Raw genomic sequence first — 21072 nt, 5'->3', positions numbered from 1 at the left:
GATTTATTATAATGTACGTCGAAAAATTTATCGATAAGTGAAAAAGATGAAAATGCCCTAGTTGAGTAAATGTAATTGACGTATTTGGATAGACCTCGACCCTACAAAAGCGTGGGCGAAAATCGGTTGTGAATCAGAGTGAAACAAAGATATTAGAAGTTAATAATAAAAAATAAAAAATAAAAAATAAAAAGAGTCGGGAGGCTGCCATATCGCAACATGAAAGGGGAGAAAAAGGAGAGGAAAGGGGTTTCTGGAGGAAAAAGGAGGGGAGGTTGTGGTGAATCGGGAGAGTAGAGAGGAAGAGGATGGTCCAATTGGGAGGAGGAAAGAAAGGGCCAAGAAAGGAAGGAGAGAACAGGGGACTAGAGACCCCTTTCTCTTCGACCCTTTTCGGATCCACAACTTGACTGCAAACCCTACAGAAGTTCATGATTCCTGACGCCTTTCACTATGATTTTCCTGTGAATTGAAGCTACTCACCCCTTGGAATCGACCAAGCATCCTATCCTCTTCCATTTCCACTCAAAAACCAATGAAATTTGGTCTTGGTTCGGTGAAACCCGTAGGATGGGGGAACAGAAGTCTTGGTGGCGATTCACCCAAATCTGAAGCTAACTCCATTAACCACCACCACCAATAGACTCCCCTTAACCCCAGAAACAAAGCCCAAGCAATGGTTGAGACGTCGGAGCTTGTTTGGAGTCAAAATAAGAACACCCATTTCAAGGGTTTCTGGCGGATTGAGGTGGTTTTTAGGTGTTTTCTAGCTGAATTGGACTTTGGTCCAGGTATAAAAGGTGTTCCTCTCATTAAACTCTACTTGCCTGTAAAATTTGGTAATTTTTGGAGTTTGTTGGAAAACTGGGTTTCCGTTTGCCAGAAACCGCCACCCACGGTGGTGCGTGGCCAGTGGCCCGACACTATTTTTTCATGCAAATTTTGATATTTTAAATCAGTAATTAGTACCCATTTGATGTGATTCGATTATGAAAGCTAATGTTGAATGTTTTCGTTACTAGAATATTTCGAAAATGGATAAAAGAATGAATGTGAACTACGAAAGGGTTGATCCCGTTCAAGGGTACGTAGGCAGTCTAACGGGGGTTAGATACAGCCTTAAATAATTGAGATTAATCTTTTGTTGGGAATTTGATTGAAGAAGAGAAATTTTGGTGAGTTATTTGAAAATTTAATCTTATGTTTTTTGTAAGTAAATTTTGGTTATAGATTTTGTGAGTGATTAAGAAATTTAAATAAAGAATTGTGATTAATGGTAGTTAGTTAAACAAGAGTTTAAATTTGGGTCTATCATAGTAATTATCTTCCGAAATAAATTTTCGGGTCGGGGCATTATAGCTTGAACCCAAAAGACACCATCTTGAACGCCAAAAAGCATAAATAAGCCCAAAACATCACTTTGATAGCTTCATGCACTGGTCCTTTATTTCATCGCCATAAATTAATCGTTTGGTAGAAAAATCTAAAACGTTGTTACAAATAAGTTGAAAGACTCACGACCATCCTCCAATTAGAATCACTCCAAAAATCATTCATTTATCACTTTTGCTCACGAGGAAGTCTCATGTCCTATATTAAGAATAAAAATCAAAGTATCAAATTTTCACCAACATATACTAAGAATAGGGTGAAATATATAATATAAAATAGACTTATCACATCTTCTTGTTGGTACCTCATGACGTGTGCCGCCATGAGTTAAGCAGGGAGTGTTGGAAATTAGTTATTATTTTATTTTTATTTATGGTTTTCTTGTGAGCCAAAGATATTAGAGTTTCTTGCCCATTAAGGAATGCTTTAGTTTTCACTATATGTAGTAGTGCTTGTATTAGTTTATTTTAAACAAGTTATTCACAATGTAGCCTCTTAGGTTATGTAGCCGTTATGGCAATCTTTCATTCACTTAATAAAATTGTAGTAGTTTATACTTAGTTTGTTCGTCTGTTAATCACACTCTGATATTCAACTCTAATCACTTTGTAGATTTTACATTACTATACATTTGGTGAGAATTGGAGTTCTTTTTGTATTTTAATATTTTACGCCTACTATTTTTTGCAGAGGTGGTCTTTATAAAATGATTTACAATTTAATAATTTCGATTATAAGCACAAAATTCTATGTGTTGGTCCGAAGTATTTTGATAAAGAATTCCTCCTAATTCTTGAATAGTCGAGTATGGGATGCAACATTTCCTATTACTAAAAACCTTTTGGCCCATATAATATTTAAATTTCTAAAAACCTATTTAGATTTCTTATGTCACGTATCTCCAACACGGTAGCAATTCAATCAGCAAATTGATAAATTAACAACTCGCTTTGTATATTTATAAGGTCAGTTGTTACTCAAATTAGCAAATTGAATCCTACTTTTTAAAATAGCATAAACACATCAAAAGGTTCAGCAAATGATACTTTTAAGGAAAATTTTGAGGTCAACTTTTGGGTGCACCTTGTTTTCTTATCATGTGATATACAGGTTCAGCAAATGATACTTTTAAGGAAAATTTTGAGGTCAACTTTTGGGTGCACCTTGTTTTCTTATCATGTGATATACAGTAATAGTATGTTCTTAGCATAAGACTTCAATTTAACACAAGCGGAATTGCAAGCAAGCTTCTCATGAATGCTCACGAGCTTTACAAAATCATGCCATAAACCTCAAGCTCAGCTTGTTCTTCAAACGTGCCGTGTTCATTTCTATTACAAGCGAATATCGGACAAACTAAATCGGAGTCGAGCTCGATGCAAGCTCAAGGTACTTCAAGTCCATTTGCGAAACTATTCACAAGTCTTGTAAAATGCAGTAGTTCTCATATAATTTTCCTCTGCAATTCTTCGGTTTCCATTACCAGCGTCTTGGACTACCATTCGAGTCTCATGACACCCAAATAACCATAGATAACAATCTTTCAAGCAAGGATTCCAACTTAATATTTCATTTCAATTCTTACTAATTAGTACTACGGTCTAGTGGCATTCCTCTTCGCTAGTAAGTGAGAGGTGCAAAATAATTCTTTTTTCAAAAAGCAGCCTTAAGTGATCTATTCCGAAGGAAGCTCCTACAGGTATACAGTTTGATCGAATCGCCTGAATGACTTAACACCAAATTTCATATAGCCAGAAACAATGGAAGAAGAAAACCCTCGAAAAAATGAGTAAACATGGAAACATTTGTGCAGACAATCAAATAAATCTTAAATTAAAACAAACAATGTGGTGATTGCCATAAAATCAAAGAAATCTGAACACACAGGTCAATTATTGATTCACAAAGATCCAACAAAGAAACGATGCAACTTCCATATCAAAGAAAGATCATGCCAGGATATCATGTTAAATTATAGAGGACCTGGGAAAGTTCCACCCGCCCTCTGCTCGTCCCACTTCTCAATCTACAATCATGCAAGCCCACGACAAAAAGGTTAGATTTCAGATATAATAGAGAATAAAATGTACCATTACCTTTTCACTATACAAAGTGCTACCATTAGTTGGAAAATCATCAAAAAATCAAAGGAAAAAACACGAAAACAAACAAATACGAAACAAAAGTCAAATAATATAGAGTCACTGCAAAATTCCTATCTAGCCATAATCTGGGAAAAAAACTTGAGATTTCAATCCTGGACTCCGGGTGCTTCAATCCTATTGCTTTCACAATTTTTTTTTTTTTTCCTCTAACAATCAAGACTTGTCCATCTAGCCAATGAACAACAATTCACTTTCAAGGGAAAATGAAAAAAGGATGATAAGAGAGATGTAAAAGAAAAGATACACGAAACGAAAGCTAAAAGCTATTTTTTAAGTGTTTTTCACTTTGACGATTTTGTTTTCATTCATCCTTAATAATTGTATGAGAAAAAGTCCAACATGATAGCGGGAACACATTTCATAGCTCAAACTTGTTCACCTTAATAATTTAAATGTTGAACTTTGAGCATTTTATAGGAAAAGCTTTCTCCCCATACTTGCCAAAGACCTTTTATCCGATAACAATACAACAGGACTAGAGAAGACCATAAGGACCTTTCCCATTCTCGCTTTATATTTCAGACATAGGTATATGAAGTGCTTAATCAAACATTGGCACAATAAGAACACATCAGTTTTGAAGTATTCAAAAAGGAATGAGCAATGCACTCACCCATTCACCAGGGCAGAGAGAGCGGTAATATTTGGCAAATTTCTCACATTCATTCGATTCTTCACCCTTTGCTGAGACGCACCTGCAATTGGTTTCACATGTTAAGGATGGAAAGGAAAATTCTCAATTAACAGTTTACGGTTGAGCTCCTAGTGCTAAAGTTTGAAAAACTACCTATGAAATTCAATGTAACGCGTGAAACAGTGCCTAGTTTGGTTGGTTGTGGGGAATCGAAAATCAGCAGGTGCTGTTTTCAGCTCAATCTGAGGTAACACAGCAGAAAAAAAAAAGTAACAATTAATTGTAAATACGGAGAAGAAAAACAGATAAACTCCATCAAAGTGGCATTCCGTGGTCTAGAACAATATCAGTTTTATGCTGCCCTTACACTTTACATCTTGGGATATTTCATTCGTTAGATTCCATGAACTAGTGTCTACTTCCAATCAGTGACAAAAGTATACATGAGATCAAAAGGAAAACTGAAATCCATGAATACAGACCACGCAGGTAACCGTGACGGGTCACAATACCAAGAAACATCCTATAATACTTATTACAAACCATATACAAGTAGACAATTTGTGATATCTGAAAATACAATCAAAGTTCAGGCAAGAAGTTGGGTAATCCTTGCCAAACAAGTACCCATTAAAAATACGGGCATTCAGGAATATCGGAAATGGAGCAAACATTAACACACAAAATTTTCAAAAGACATTCAATCATTCTGTTAGACTGGGGTTGAACAGGCAGACAAGTTTTGGATCCGATTGTTTCATACCGCTCAGAAAATGTAATTGGCCCCAAATTAGACTCCGTACAACTCACAAAGGTTTATAGATCTCCGTATAAATATAATTCCAACAACCCAAATTTCTTTTGATCAGGAAACTTTCATACAACATAAAAAGTAAAGGCAAATCTCCTGAGTTATTTCAAATTATATTCTACGTGCGCAAATAATTGATGAACAATAAAATAAATCAGAAATCTAATTAGGCCAAATCTACAAAGAAATTACCCAGAAAATAAAAAGAAAATAATCATAATTTTAAAAAATTAAAATTAAAATAAAAAAAATAAAAAGGATAAAACAAAACACAAGTCTGGAATGCTAACCTCGGCCATGACTGAAGAGTGAAGACAAACTCGATGATCAATGGGAAAATAATTTATGAATAAATGGGTGGGCTCTCCCTCTCCCTCTGCCTCTGCTTCCCTCCAGTTCCTTCGTGCGCTGACTAATTCTCCGTTGCCACGAAATTCTCCACTAAATAGTAGGTCAAATTACGTTTTTGGTGCTTAAATGTTAAGCCAATTTCTAATTTTGGTAGCTCTCATTTCTACGTTGGCAATTTTAGCCGTGCAATTTTTCCTTCTTAGCAATTAAGTCCTCCAAATCTCCAAAAATGCCTCTATTTCAACTAGAAATCAACCAAATGCTCAGACTTGGTAAGTCTGCTTGACTATGACCACGAAAAGGATGAAGTTCCCCATAACCTCTCCGTGCCTGGAATGATGGATAAACGTGACTTGCCACCAGTTGTACCTGTCACGCCCTAAAAAGGGGCACTATTAGTAACGCAATATTATAGTGTTAAATTCCAACACTATAGCACTACATTCTCAATAGAGGGTAAGGCTATTTGAGGGGAAGTAAAATAACTTATTTTTAAGCAGTACGGAAGCGGAAATCATTTTGGTAAAATGAAGAATACAAGGGCAACGGAATTTTGATAAATTTTTTACAACAAAGACAAAGTTTACAACTTACAACAGAACCAAAGAGTTTAAAGTAAGTAAATATACTAACCAACTCTTAAGTATGATTTGAAAAGTACAAAGTGCTAAGTTTAGCTACAAAATATTCCTTCAGGATGGAGGGAATCAAGCATATGTACAAACAAAACCAGTGGTAAGTCAATGAGCAACTAAGAAGTTGACAAGTAACAAACAACACTTGTCCTGACTTTAGTCCATATCGTCTATTTGTAGGTGCATCGGTCCTGTAATAAAATAGGGGTGAGCATCACAAACGTTCATCGCTCCCCCTCAGGGAATCCACCCCAACTAGGTTTGAAAATAGTATACGACACCACATATACTATAGGAAAATGATTGATGCACAACAAAAGCTTTGTTTAGTTTTGAAAATAGATTGTATGCCCACACAATTTTCTTTTTAAAGGAAAACAGGGATCCCAATAAACCACTACATGCTTGATGACCGATCTAATGACCAACTCCCCTTTACCTGGACCAACTCCGAACGAATATACTTATGGTAAGGTGTAGCAAGAGTGTCCTTTAATGATCTACCCTTAGGTATCCTAGTACCTCTCCTAGAAAGGTAGCGATACTAATCCCTTCGTAGTAGCCCCTCCGGAGATTTAGGGGATCGAAACCCAAGGCAGTTGCTATGCCCCTTTCACTCTCAAGTCATCACTTTAATTTTTAGCATAAAACAACATGTATATCATGACATAAAACAAAACCATTTTTCCTCATGATTCTATCACAGCAAAATTTATACAGCTTTCACAAGCATGCGTATATTTACATATACATACATTCACAAAATTCCATAACTAGGGTAAGTGAGGATCCCCCAACTTGGTCTCCAAGCCAAGTAAGCAATATTCCTCACCAATGCCTCGATTAAACGCAAGCACCGCAAGTAATTGGAGTCCCTAGTTCAACAATTACAATATATCACCATATGTTCATATATAATGACTCAACTTTATTCCCATAACAACAATTATATCCAACAGGGACCTTCACTTAACCAGAATAAAACTCCTATATTTGAACTTTTTATTGTTTCAAATAGGTCTCCAAACTTTTGGTAATTACACTTTGGCCCCTGAATTTTTGGTAATTTACAAAATTACCCCATAACTGAAACTATTTTCGTAGTTTAATCCTTGGTATGAAACTAGCAACTTTGAGGTCTATTTTTCCTAGAATTTCAACATATATTTCAGCCAAAACACAATCCATCAATATTACAACTCATTTGTTCCATAATAATGTCCTTTAAAGTCCAAATTTGAAGTATTTTGAATCAAACATCATATTTCTCTAAATCTCATTATATGAAACTAGTACAAAATCTCAGCAATCTGATCATGTGTAAATCTTTACCTTAATGTCTCAAAAATCGTTCTCCAGTCATCAAATAGGCTTCAAATCCCTCAAATCATGCAAGAACAAACTTGAAATCAAAGATTTGGGACTAATTAGTCACAAATCCCAATCTGAATGAATTATTCAAACTTAAGTAATAATCCTCAAAATCTACCTTCGAACGTTGGGTTCGATTCACTGAGCATGTAGGCGAAAACTGTTCCTCAATCAAATTCCCAAATTGAAAGTTATGAATTTTGAAAGATTGAAGGTAATTTTTTTTGTTCTTTTCCTTTTGCTGTTTTCATTTTAGCTTGTAGCACTTAAAGAACCTTGTTGGCAACACCTCAACCATCCTTATCCATATATTTCTTTTGCCATCTAAAAATCCTACACGTCTAGCTTGAAAGAGTGCTTAGTAAGCACTACTAATGGTTGCCTTAGAAAGTTGACACAACGATCAGCACTATTGTTCGTTGGTCACTCTAGCATCTGTCACGTGGCAAGCTAGCCACTTATTGGCTACCACGTGTCACTTACTCATTGGTCCAACATGTAAATCACTTTAAAAATTCATCTTAGCTCTAAAGGTAACCGAAAAATGCTACGAACTCTTAATGACGTCCACTTTCATCTTTTTACCCCAAAATAATCTTTGAACTCAAGTAAATTTATCACCTATTTAAAAGGAACTAGAATTTGTAAAATTTATAGGCACTCCAAAGTTCATAAAAACACCTCTAAAATTTCAGTATCTTACATTCCACCGTCCTTAAAACAAGTTTCATCCTCGAAATTTACAATGCTATCAAAAAAGATGGGGATACTTCTTTTTCATTTCGAACTCCAGTTCCCATGTGGCTTCTTCAGTTCCATGATGTTGCCATTTAACCTTCACCAGAGGCACTTCCCAGTTCCTAAGCTTTTTCATTTCTCGATCAAGTATACAAATCTGTCTTTCTTCATAGGACACATTCTACTCCAGTGGCAGATTAACCCAAGGCATAATTTATTGGATATCGGGTGCACTCTTCTTTAATTGAGATATATGAAAAACATTGTGTATGTATGACAACTCTGGTGGCAAATCTAATCTATAAGCAACAGGTCCAATGTGTTCACTAATCTTAAACGAACCTATGTATATGGGTGCTAACTTCCCTTTCACCTCCAACCAGTTCACTCCTTTCTGAGGGAAAACCTTTAGAAATACAAAATTACCAACTTGAAACTCAAGAGGTTGTCTTGTCTCATCAACATAAGACTTTTGCCTACTTTGGGCAATTCTCAGTCTATCTTGAACAACCTTAATCTTTTCACTAATTTCTTTAATGATTTCTGTGCTAAGAGTAATTCGATCTTCATGCTCAGCCCAACACCATGGTGATCGACAAGGTTGTCCATAGAGTGCTTCATAAGGCGCCATACCAATGCTACTATGATAACTATTGTTATAAACGAATTCAGCAAGTGATAGGTACTTGTGCTATTTTCCACCAAAATCAAGTATGCACGTACGAAGCATATCTTCCAATACTTGAATTACTCACATTGACTGTCTATCAGTCTGCGGATGATAAATTGTACTTAAATCAAGGCGAGTTCCAAGCTTATCTTGTAACTTATTAGTAAGTCTGTCAACTATCACCCAAATACCATTTTGTTCTTTCTTTGATCTTGGTAAGCCGGTAATAAAATCCATCGTGATGTTGTCCCATTTCCATTCTAGGATAGGTAGTGATTATAGCATTCCAAACGGCTTCTGGTGTTCTGCCTTTACTTGTTGGCACACTACACATCGGCTAACATAAATAGCAACATCACGCTTCATACCTTTCCACCAATATTGCCTTTTCAAATCCTTCTACATTTTAGTACTTCCAGGATGCATAGCGAATTGCGTTCTATGAGCTTCATCTAGTACTTTCCTTTTGACTTCTTCATTTTCAGGTACAACCATTCGGTCTTTGTACCTCACACTACCATTTTCATGAAGCTTCTATTCATTAAGTGCTTCTCCTGAAACTATCTTCTGCCTTACTTCTTGTAGTTCAGGATCTTCATGTTGTTTCTGCACTATATGTCGCTCCAACTGAGGTGCTAGACTAAGATTCGCCAAATAAGCACTTATGTCATCATGTTGCACTTCTAGATCATAATCTTGTATTGTATCAAACATCTCTTTATCCGCCAACACTAGACAAGACCAAGTGCTCTTGGTCTTTCTACTTAAAGGATCAACAACTACATTTGCTTTCCCAGATGATAAGACAATTCAAAATCATAATTCTTTATGTACTCCACCCATCTTCTTTGTCTCAAATTCAAATCACATTGAGTAAATATATATTTAAGACTTTTGTGATCTAAATAAACATTGAACTTACTACCGTACAAATAACATCTCCAAATCTTCAATGCATGTACTACGACAGCTAGCTCCAAGTCATGTGTTGGATAATTTCTCTAGTAATTCTTTAACTGTCTTGAAGGATAAGCTACAACTTTTCCATTTTGCATTAGCACACATCCGAGTCCTTGTGCTGATGCATCTATATATATCTCAAATGGATCTTGGTTATTAGGCAATACTAACACCAGCGTTGTGGTAAGTCTTGTTTTATATTTTTCAAACGATGACTCACGCATATCGTCCCCTTCAAGACTTACTCCCTTTCTTGTGAGACGGGTTAATGGAGTTGCAATCTTTGAGAAATCCTGAACAAATCTTCTATAATAGCCAACCAATCCAAGAAAACTTTGTATCTCTGAGACACTATTAGGCTGCTTCCAGTTTAATACCACTTCTATTTTACTAGGGTCCACACAAATTCCATTTCTAGATATTACATGTCCAAGGAATTGTACTTGTGTTAGCCAGAAATCACACTTCAACTTCTTAGCATACAACTGGTTGTCCATTAAAATCCGTAAGACTATATGGAGATGCATTTCATGATCCTCCATAGTCTTAGAATAAATAAGGATATCATCAATGAAAACAATAACAAACTTATCCAAGTTTGGTCGGAATACTTGATTCATAAGATCCATAAATGCAGCTGGTGCATCAGTTAAGCCAAATGGCATGACTACAAACTCAAAGTGTCCATAACGAGTGCGAAAAGCAAACTTTGGTATATCCTCTTCCCATGCTTGTAATTGATGACAGCCAGATCGTAAATCAATTTTTGAGAAGTACTTCGCTCCATTTAATTGATCAAACAACTCATCAAGTCTTGGCAAAGGGTAGTTGTTCTTGATAGTCACAAGGTTTAACTTTCAATAATCAACACATAATCGTAATGTGAAATCATGCTTTTTAGCAAACAACACTGGTGCTCCCCTAAGTGCTCTCTCGTATGAAACCTTTTCTAAGTAAATCATCCAACTGCTTCCTAAGTTCCACCAGTTTAGTTGGCGCCATACGATAAGTTGCCACCGAAATCGATTGTGTTCCCAGTATCAATTTAATCTTGAATTGAACTTCTCCTCAGGGTGGTAATCCTGGCAAGTCTTCAAGAAATACTATAGGATACTCATCCATCATAGGTATTCTCTTTTCCTCTTCTCTTTTCTCTTTTGTTTCTGCTATGAGTGCATAACATAACAATGCTCTCTTCTTTTGTAAACAAGCTTTCAACAGCGGACTTAGGGACACAATCTTTTCATCCAATTTTATAATAACCTCTTCTCCTTCAAGGGTACACATCTTCAACTTTCTTTCCTCACAATCTATGATAGCACGATGCTTTCTCAACCAAACCATTCCTAAAATTAGATTGTACTTTTTCAGTTACAAAGGATACAAGTCAGCAGTTAACCTTTGACTATTAACCAGAAGGTGACACAAGTAATAAGTTCAATTAACAACATCCCCATATCTTAATGGAACACTTAAATACAAAGGTCTCGCTAGTGCCTCAGATTGAAATCCTAAAATCGATGCAAACTAGAAAGATATGAAGGAATGAGATGAACTTGTATCAAATAAAACATGAGCTTTAGTACTAGATATTAAAACCATACCGTCAAGTGCTTTATCAGTATTTTCTCCAGCACTACTACCAGACACAACAAACACCCTACCACCACTTCCAGATGCACGAGCCCCAGCTCCCCGGCCTCAATTTCCTTGATTTTGTCTTTGTGGGACACGTTGTTGCCTTGGCTAAGGATGATTAGGTTGTCGCATAGTTTTCATCCTGTTTGGTTGTTGAAAGTGATTTGGTGGAGTTGCAATAAATCCTGAAGCTTCTCTCTTTGGGCATTTATCTCTAGTATGTCCAAATTCATGACAATGATAACATTTAATAGGCCTTGGCCTTCTAAATCCATATCCACCACCACCACTACTCCCTTGTTCGTTCTCATAGACTTCTTAGTCATTTTTCTCGATCACGATCCTTCATACAGATTTTGATTCTTCTAAGTAAATAGATAATCTTGCTCTAACTCGTAGGCTGCTTGCACAATTTCATGATAAGTTTTAGGTCATTGACCTACAATGTGCCTTCAAACAGAGTCTCTAAACCCTTGTTTAAACTTAATTGCCATTGTTTTCTGATCATTAGCAATACCATCAGAGTACATACTCAACTCAACAAATTTGGTGACATACTCAGCCACAATCATATTCCCTTGCTTAAGATCAAGAAATTCTTGAATCTTAGTATGCTTCATTGCATCAAGAAAGTAACTCTTGAGAAAAAGTTGCTCAAAATCATCAAATTTCATCTATTCAATGTTATACTAAGCACGTATAGTACCCCACCATAAATTTGCTTCACCTTCAACGACATGTGAAGCTAGATTAACTTGAAATTTTGGTGGTACATGAATAGTTCTCATCTTCTTCTTAATATGTTCCAACCAACTCTCAGCTTTTTTTGCTTCAGGTGCTCCCCAAAACTTAAGCGGCTTATTTCATAAAACAATCGAGATAAGATGTCTCTCGATCATGTAAATGTTCTTCATTAGTGCGCAAATCAACATTTGTCGATGCTTGAAAAACCCTAAACATCTCAGCTATTTGTTGTGCATCAAACGGTGCCCTATTTTCTTTTGGACTTGTCGGAGGACTAGGCATCTTGTTAACATAGTAGTAACTGAAATGAAAGAGATTGAATCAACAACTCGTTCAAGATTTGACTTGACGACATATGAATTAGAAGAGAGACAACAAAACTCTATTGAAATGGATCAACCGTTGCTCTGATACCATTTTTCTGTCACGCCCCAAAAATGGGCATGTAACAGTGCCACACTCTATTAGTAACGCAATATTATAGTGTTAAAAAATCCAACATTGTAGCACTACATTCCCAATAGAACGTAAAGCTATTTTAGGGGAAGTAAAATAATTTATTTTTAATCAGTATGGAAGAGGAAATCATTTGGGTAAAACGAAGTTGACAAAAGATTCCTTTAGGACACAGGGAATCAAGCATATGTACAAACAAAACCAGTGGAAAGTCAATGAGCAACTAAGAAGTTGACAAGTAACAAACAATGCTTGTCCCGACTTTAGTCCAGATCGTCTATTTGTAGGTACACCGGTCTTGTAATAAAGTAGGGGTGAGCATCACAAACGCTCATTGCTCCCCCTTAGGGAATCCACCCTAGCAAGGTTTGAAAATAGTATACGACATTACATATACTTTAGGAAAATGATTGATGCACAACAAAAGCTTTGTTTAGTTTTGAAAATAGATTGTATGCTCACATAATTTCCTTTTTAAAAGAAAACAGGGATCCCAATAAATCGCTACATGCCTGATGACTGGTCTAATGACCAACTACCCCCTTACCTAGACTAACTCCGAACGAAATACTTCTGGTAAGGCGTAGCGAAAGTGTCCTTTAATGCTCTACCCTTAGATATCCTAGTGCCTCTCCTAGAAAGGTAGATCCCTTCGTAGTAGCCCCTCCGGAGGTTTAGGGGATCCAAAACCCAAGGTGGTCACTATGCCCTTTTCACTCTCAAGTCATCACTTTAATTTGTAGCATAAAATAACATGAATATCATGATATAAAACAAAACCATTTTTCCTCGTGGTTCTGTCACAGCAAAATATATGCAGCTTTCACTGGCATTCGTATATTTGCATATACATACATTCACAAAATTCCATAACTAGGGCAAGTGAGGATCCCCCTACCTGGTCTCCAGGCCAAGAAAGCAATATTTCTCAACAATACCTTGATTAAACGCAAGCACTACGAGGAATTGGAGTCCCTAGTTCAACAATTACAATATATCACTATATGTCCATATATAATGACTCAACTTTATTCCCATAACAACAATTATATCCAACAAGGACCATTCACTTAACCAGAATAAAAATCCTGTATTTCATCTTTTTATTATTTCAAATAGGTCCCAAACTTTCAGTAATTTACCAAATTACACCAAAACTGAAACTATTTTCGCAGTTTAGTCCCTGGTATGAAACCAGCGGTTTTGAGGTCTATTTTTCCTAGAATTTCAACATATATTTCTGCCGAAACACAATCCATCAATAGTACAACTTATTTGTTCCATACAAATGTCCTTTAAAGTCCAAATTCAAGTTTTTCGAATCAAACATCATATTTCTCTAAATCTCATTCATATGAAACTTGTACAAAATCCCAGCAATCTGATCATGTGTAAATCTTTACCTTAATGTTTCAGAAATCGTTCTCCAGTCATCAAATAGGCTTCAAAGCCCTCAAATAGTGCAAAAACAAGCTTGAAATCGAAGATTTGGGTCTAATTAGTCACAAATCCCAAACTGAACGAATTATTCAAACTTAAGTAATAATCCTCAAAATTTACCTTCGAACGTTGGGTTCAATTTACTAAGTATGTAGGCGAAAACCGTTCCTTAATCGGATTACTGAATTGAAAGTTATGAATTTTGAAAGATTGAAGGGAATTTTTTTTTCTTTCCTTTTGAGGTTTTCATTTCAGCTTGCAGCTCCCTATTTACACAAGGAGAAGGCGGCAGTTTCCTAGTGTGTTGAATAAGCACTTAAAGAACCTTGCTGGCAACACCTCAACCATCATCATCCATATATTTCTTTTGCCATCTAGAAATCCTACACGTCTAGCTTGAAAGAGTGCTTAGTAAGCACTACTAATGGTTGCCTTAGAAAGTTGACACAACCATCAGCACTCCTGCTTGCTGGTCACTCCAGCAGCTGTCACGTGGCAAGCTAGCCACTTATTGGCTACCACATGTCACTTACTCATTGGTCCAACATGTAAATTACTTTACAATTTCATCTTAATTCTAAAAGGTAATCCGAAAAATGCTACGAGCTCTTAATGACGTCCACTTTCATCTTTTTACCTCAAAATAATCTTTGAACTCAAGTAAAATTATCACCTATTTGAAAGGAACTATAAATTGTAAAATTTATAGGCACTCCAAAGTTCATAAAACACTTCTAAAATTTCAAGGTCTTACAGTACCCCTTTTCAATGAACCAAAAAAAAAAAAAAAAAAAAATTAGAAATCAACATATTCAAAATAAATGAAACCAAATAGAAAAATCACCGAAGATTTGAGATTTGAGATAATCAGAAAGAAGAAAATATAAATAATTTTATTGGTTTATTGTTAGTGGCACCTGCATTAGCCAACTCTACATAATAGTCACAAAGAATAAAATAAGTGACATAATTTTATAGAATAGTAGATATAAATTGGAGAGCTAGTAAAATGAATTAGGGCTAAAAGCACTGTCAGAATCCACTGTTGATACTTGAATTGCAAGAACATCTTTGGCATTCCCTCCCAACACATGATACTTCCCACCATTGGCCTTTCTAACACATAAAAATACAAAAATTGGATTCATTGTTTGTTATAAATTCTAAAGGATCTAACAAAAACTTATTTAATTCGTGGCTTCTTCCATTGTAATTTATATAGCATTTATTGGCTGCTATAGAAAGTAGTTTGTGATGTAGTGTAGGACAGTTTGTCCTTCCCCACCTATTCAGAGGATCGGTGGTTTGTAAGGATATCTAGCTAGGTGATTTGTAAGGATATCTAGGACATAATTGGAGCTACCAACTTAAACATCAATTTACAATATTAACATGCACATATAGCTGGAAATCTTGGATACAAAACTTTAAAACATAGATGAAAATATATTTAAGAATGTCGAACAACCACCAGTTAACCAATTTACTACTTTTTTTAGCTTGTATTTATTTATTTAGTGTTAGTTAGAATTATGACTACATGTGAACAATAAAAGCAGTTAGTTGTTAACGTGGAAAACATTTAGGCCCTTATAATGGTGCAGGCTGGAAAGGAAGCCACGAAAAGCCCAAGGGAGATTGAGAAGCCCAAGGCCCAAGAAGCATAGAAGAGAATACCCTTGAGCGCTATAGCCAACCGCCTACAAGTTGAACCCGACCAAGATTGTAAAGAGCTTTTCGACCGCCAAAAGCACTTCGGTAGGCTGACAGCTTTGTGGCACAAGTCTCTAGGAATAAGTTTATCCAAATGTCAATCAAGCCACGTGGTGGCCCTCAATTAGTGGCATCAATCTAAGATGGGACGTAAAGGTGGTCGATACGACACTCAGAGAGGCAGGGTTGGATAACCAAAGCCTAGCCGGATGCCCGGCTTGCATCACTTTGACATAATGCATCATTTCGGCTGAACACATGTCACTTCATCACCGAATGTTTGGTTGATAGGTGGAAAGGTATCAGCATGATAGCCAACATATGTGGCACATTAAATGCCAAGTTGGGAAAACCTAAGGCTGAAAGATTCATTGAGGGCCTATATAAAGGGGTGGGAACCTCTTGTATTTGGGTCGGACGACTGAAAAGAGATAGAATGCATGTATTAGCCGAGCACTATTTTTAGTCTTCAAATCAATATAATTCGAGCAAAGCAGTGGATGTAGCCCTGTTTTAAGGAGTGAACCACTTAAACCTTTGAGTACATTCATATCCCGAGCCCTCTAAAAATTTAGTATTTTAATTTGTTAACTTGCAAATTTTGAGCATTAGCATTAGTTATAGTATTACATCTCTCCTATCTAACTGTCTTCTTTATCTCCTTTGAATAGAAAATTTGCATCAACAAAAGTTGAAGTTCTACTTTGATTTAGTAGTCACTTAGAATGCTGCAGAAAAGAAGAAGAAGAAGAAGTAGCCTAACCCTTTTCTACTATATTATAGTGGCAATGCTAGCTAGCTAAGAGCCTAACCCTTTTCTACTATATTATAGTGGCAATGCTAGCTAGCTGAGAGCCTAACCCTAACAGAGAATGCCAATTACTTTGAGAACGCGATAAGAGTTTAAAGAGCGCAAGTGATCAAGCAGCTGAAGGTTGAAACTTGAAATACGTACAGAGATGACAGACAAGCCAGTAGTTCAAGGAAAGAAGTGGTCGGGATTACTCGGCATTCGATTGTGTGACTGAAGATCTTCTACGGTCGCAAAAACTTCAATGCGGAATCAGCATTGGCTTGATATTCACTTTCTTGGTAAGCAATACGCTTGAGCTATAAGCCTCTTGCTCGTTTTGCTCGTTTCTGAGTTAATGATCACGTACAATGCATTTGATTTTTAGTTTGAATTCTGTTGTTTTCATAGTCTGGATGTTGCAAGCCACCAACAATATGTGGAATGAAGTACGTAAATGCAACATTTTGGGAGAAGGAAGACGGAGCTGAAAATCTTACGTATCCACACAGCAGAGATTGCGATGCATGGAAGAACGATCCAACCATCTTATGCTACAACTGCAACACTTGCAAAGTAGGGTTTCTTTCTTATTCTTAGCATCAATGGTGGAGGGCTACGGAGGATAAATCTTCGTTTTGGTTACTCACAGGATCACTTTGGGATTTGACGGCGGACTTAAAAAGCCACCTACAGACGCTTTACGCCCAATCATTCCGGATAACGCTTACATCCTCTATATTACCGCAGCTGCTGGCACACAGTTAGCTGATGCTTATTCCCCAAGTTAGGCTTGGTTGCTTTACCTTCCTTGGAGTTTCTAAGTTTCTAATAAGAATAAGAGTAATTCTGTTTACAATCAATATCTATATATTTACACCTACATCATCGTTATCACTGTAAAGATTGAAAAATAAAAAGCTTGTGCATTAGACAACTTGTACAATTTTTTCTACTACACCTATCACTACCAATACTCGATAATTCTCTATGGAAAAAGCATCATTCAACTTACTACACAAACCAAAAGAAGAAAATAATCCCTTCAATCCTACGACCCGCACTAAACTTTCGCCTTATGCCCTGGAAACCAAAGGTCTTGTCCAGTATTCACTATTGAGAAAGCGCAGAATCATATGCACCTCTCCAAACAGCACCAACCCCAGAGCTAGGGGCAGCTGCATCAAGCGAGGAATCATAAGCTGCTCCCCAAATAGCACCACCACCAGCAGTTGGGATACCTACACCAGCAGCTACGTTGCTGCTGCTGCCGTATGGAACTATTCCATCTCTTGGTGGCCGAATACTGAAAGAAACATAAGGCCTCCCATAACCATCAAAATTCGCACTACCACCTTGGATATTACGTGGGAAATGCAAATCTGGATTTGTGTAACCACCAGTATGTGTGTTTGGCGCTAGAACTATTAGCAAAAGTATCAGAACGATAATCATCTAAAGAAATCTTTAACTGTTATCAATATGATATAGACAGGCATGAAAGTTACCATGTTCTCTCTTCTCGGAATTCAGGACCTCGTCACGCAACCTTTCTACTTCTCTAGCCATCCCAATTAGCTTCTTCTCCATTGCTTTCATTTGCACAACTTGCTCTGTGTTTAAATCCTTCTCATATTCAAAAGTAGAACTGTTTTGTACACACAACAGCTTTAGAGAATCAGGAGATCAAGTTGAAACCTCAGAGCCCATCCCAAATGATATGAAAAAATGAAAAACAAAACATAGGAACTGTGAACTTTAATTGAGAAAATATATTTTGTGCGAATCATTCAGCTAATTTGGTTGAATCTCTAATAACACAATGAAATGAAAATATGGAACTGCTCAAAACAGATTGGGAATATGCCATTACAATCTGTATAATGTGACTAATCCATCACTAAGGGAACAAACATACTTAGAGTCCTATTTCTGAAATTAAAAATAGAAAAGAAATCGCACGGTGGCAATAATTGTCGATAAAGGCATGCATGAAAGTATATGGGTCTCACTATGATATAGGCATATAGACTTGAAAGTAAGCTGCACAACTTAAATGACTCACCGCAGCCTCTGGTGTTCTTGCCTCAAGCTGTCAAGTTCAGCATTCAAATCTGGTAGTTTCTGAACATCCAGTCGAGCTTTCTGTAATTCCTCTTTGGCCTGTTGAATTTTAATGGTCAGCTCTTGTCGTGCTATAAACAAGCTCTGTGCTTCCATGTGAGCCTTTTGCAATTCCTTCTTCAAACCCTCACCAGCCTTTATGTCTGCTTCCCGTTTTGCAATCTTATCAAGCAAAACCCGGATCTGAATGTCACTCTCAGTCTGGATGCTTCTCATGTGTGCCTTGAGTCTTTCTACATCCTCCTCTGCAGCTACAAGATCCCGCCTTAAATCCACATGAGAAGCTGCCAATCTATTATTGTCTCCTGCCAGTTGTTTTATCTCTGCTGCTTGATATGCAATTTTATTTTCCAATAGTTCAGGATGGGTTAGTGACTCAAATGATTGGTGGCCAGTTGTAGGCCCTGACCCGGGCAATGGACCATGCCGCATCATACCTGGAGATTGAATGGGACGTCGCTCAAAAGATGATGGTATTTTTCGTCTCCCTGACATTTTTTTTCGAATAATTCCCTATCACCAAAACAAAAGTCATCTGTGATTCAGTAAACCATGAAATATGCTGGTACCTTGTCTAAAAATAGAATATAAAAATAAAAAATAAAAAATAAAATTACTAGAAGCGTTACGAAGAAAATAGAACCACTGACCAGTGATAAATATAGATAGTGGAGACCTAAAAAAAGGAATGCATAATAGCAATTTTCAGAAATTTGACAATCCGTTTGTCTTATGTGATGGAGTAGCAGGAACAACGGAAATATTATAACCTTCCAAAACAGATACCCTAGAAAAGCACAATCAATCTGCACACACAACTCGTCAAATACTTGAATATACCAGAGCTCTCTCAACAATTTGTGAAGAAGAATTACTACAGGTACTCTCTACTTTGTTTCCACTGAATCCAATCATATTAGACGAATAAAGCCCCAAATTAGAACTTCATAGTGATCATAATTCTAGTCTGAAATACATCAAATTTTCATTCATTTCTATAATTAGCAAAGGGGAGCACTATTATCGCTCCCCACATCTCTCCTGCACTGGGAGATCAGGATGAGAATGAAGAGCGCAAAGAGCACACCCATTTACAAATAAGATCATTCTCCCTTTTCTATCGACATTCAATGTACCACTCTATAGTGCCCATCCATATAATGAGTGTCTCATAATTTGCAGGTGAATACAAACCAAATTTCCTATAACTAGAACAAGTACACAACTGGTGGGTACGATTTTAATCAACGAGAGAAGTGATAATGAACCTCTATCCCAGCAATGCGAAAACGGCCAGAGTGTATCACATTGTTCCTAACATTATGCCAAAATTTGCAATCTCTCGTTCAAGCATAAAAAACCAGACAATGTAGAGAAGATACCAATACCCACACATAATTAATGATCAAATTTAAGACAATATCACCAACATCAAATGGCCTAACACCATGGGAGACTCTTCTTCCGATGGTAGCACCACCCCGTTTTATCTTCACCATTCTGACCATCCCAATCTTGTTTTTGTCTCAAATGACCAAACACCATGGAAGAAGAGTCCCAAATGGCCTAACAACCCCTCTTGAGACATTTTACATTACCCAAATCCAAATATGATCAAATTTAACTTCAACCCTATTTTACAACTCAAGAGTAGAAAGAATCCTTCATACGTAAATTATAAATCATAGGGCAGAGAAGCCTCAAATTCAGAAAATCAAGCCAAAATTAAGGAGATAGAGAGATATTAAAGATACTTACAAAACCCTCTCGGATTTTTGGTGAGATCGAGTGGGTTATGGCGCTGCGCTAATGGCGTCTCTGAGTTTTGACCTCAACGACCTTCTTTCTCTATTTGCCCTCTGCTTTTGCGTTCTGAATGGTTATTCACAGTAATTCAATTACGAACTTTTTCTTTGGACGAAGAAATTTGGGGGGTGTGCGGGGGGTGGTTACTTTTTCTTTGGACGAAGAAATTTAGTGGGTGGTTTGTGTGGGGGTGTTGAATGGTGAATTTGAGGGATTTTAATGAATTTATAAATTTATGGGTTTTGATGAGATTTTATTTTCCAGAATTTATGAATTTTCTTATTTGATTACAATGAAATTGAAAACGAAATTTGTTATTTCAAGCTCTCAATCATAGAAATTAGAAAATGACACATATTTACATGGAATTTAAACATGAGAATTCGAAGTCTCAAATTCCAAATTTTTTTTTTATGCGGAAATTTTAAATTCCTTGTTTATAAATCCAAATAAGAGAATTGGTACGTGTTAATTTATAAATTTTGACTTTTATCTAAATTCTAAATTTATTTTTCTAATCCAAACATAGTGTAATGAATCAACCAATTCTATTTTGTCCCTTGAATTAAAAAAATAATAATAATATTAAGGTATTTTTCTTTATCTCGTTGTGTTCTGCTATTTAGACATTTCC

The 21072-nt window shown here is 36.5% G+C and overlaps 2 protein-coding genes across 4 annotated transcripts; both read right to left on the bottom strand.

The window, feature by feature from the left end:
* Positions 1-3225: 3225 nt before the first annotated feature.
* LOC137731940 (cytochrome c oxidase subunit 6b-2) lies at positions 3226-5432 on the bottom strand. The gene is made up of 4 exons (XM_068471205.1): positions 5293-5432; positions 4345-4433; positions 4171-4252; positions 3226-3418 (listed from the first exon to the last, which is right to left on the bottom strand). Exons 1-4 carry the CDS (start codon positions 5299-5301, stop codon positions 3365-3367), a joined length of 234 nt encoding a protein of 77 aa, XP_068327306.1. The 5' UTR covers positions 5302-5432; the 3' UTR covers positions 3226-3364.
* An 11885-nt stretch (positions 5433-17317) lies between these two features.
* Positions 17318-20561, bottom strand: LOC137731955 (protein FLX-like 4). Of its 3 annotated transcripts, none has more exons than XM_068471225.1 (4): positions 20387-20561; positions 18574-19145; positions 18017-18156; positions 17318-17932 (listed from the first exon to the last, which is right to left on the bottom strand). In XM_068471225.1, exons 2-4 carry the CDS (start codon positions 19125-19127, stop codon positions 17622-17624), a joined length of 1005 nt encoding a protein of 334 aa, XP_068327326.1. In that variant the 5' UTR covers positions 19128-19145; positions 20387-20561; the 3' UTR covers positions 17318-17621. The 3 variants fall into 3 exon arrangements, with proteins under 3 accessions (XP_068327326.1, XP_068327327.1, XP_068327325.1); XM_068471226.1 differs by having other exon boundaries at positions 18574-19069; positions 20391-20561; XM_068471224.1 differs by having other exon boundaries at positions 20391-20560.
* Positions 20562-21072: the final 511 nt, after the last annotated feature.

The sequence above is a fragment of the Pyrus communis genome, chromosome 4, assembly GCF_963583255.1.
Source record: "Pyrus communis chromosome 4, drPyrComm1.1, whole genome shotgun sequence".
NCBI lineage: Eukaryota > Viridiplantae > Streptophyta > Magnoliopsida > Rosales > Rosaceae > Pyrus > Pyrus communis.
The sequence above is the reverse complement of the archived record's forward strand: the minus strand, read 5'-3'. Positions and strand labels throughout refer to the sequence as shown.

What these genes read in the sequence shown, in the direction of transcription:
- LOC137731955 (XM_068471225.1), bottom strand. Translation starts at nt 19,127, where the DNA reads ATGTCAGGGAGACGAAAAATACCATCATCTTTTGAGCGACGTCCCATT. An exon ending in CAAGAACACCAGAGGCTGCG is followed by an intron (nt 18,157 to 18,573) that starts GTGAGTCATTTA and finishes TGTACAAAACAG; the next exon opens with TTCTACTTTTGAATATGAGA. An exon ending in TTCCGAGAAGAGAGAACATG is followed by an intron (nt 17,933 to 18,016) that starts GTAACTTTCATG and finishes TTTTGCTAATAG; the next exon opens with TTCTAGCGCCAAACACACAT.
- LOC137731940 (XM_068471205.1), bottom strand. An exon ending in CGTTACATTGAATTTCATAG is followed by an intron (nt 4,253 to 4,344) that starts GTAGTTTTTCAA and finishes AACCAATTGCAG; the next exon opens with GTGCGTCTCAGCAAAGGGTG. An exon ending in CTCTCTGCCCTGGTGAATGG is followed by an intron (nt 3,419 to 4,170) that starts GTGAGTGCATTG and finishes GCATGATTGTAG; the next exon opens with ATTGAGAAGTGGGACGAGCA.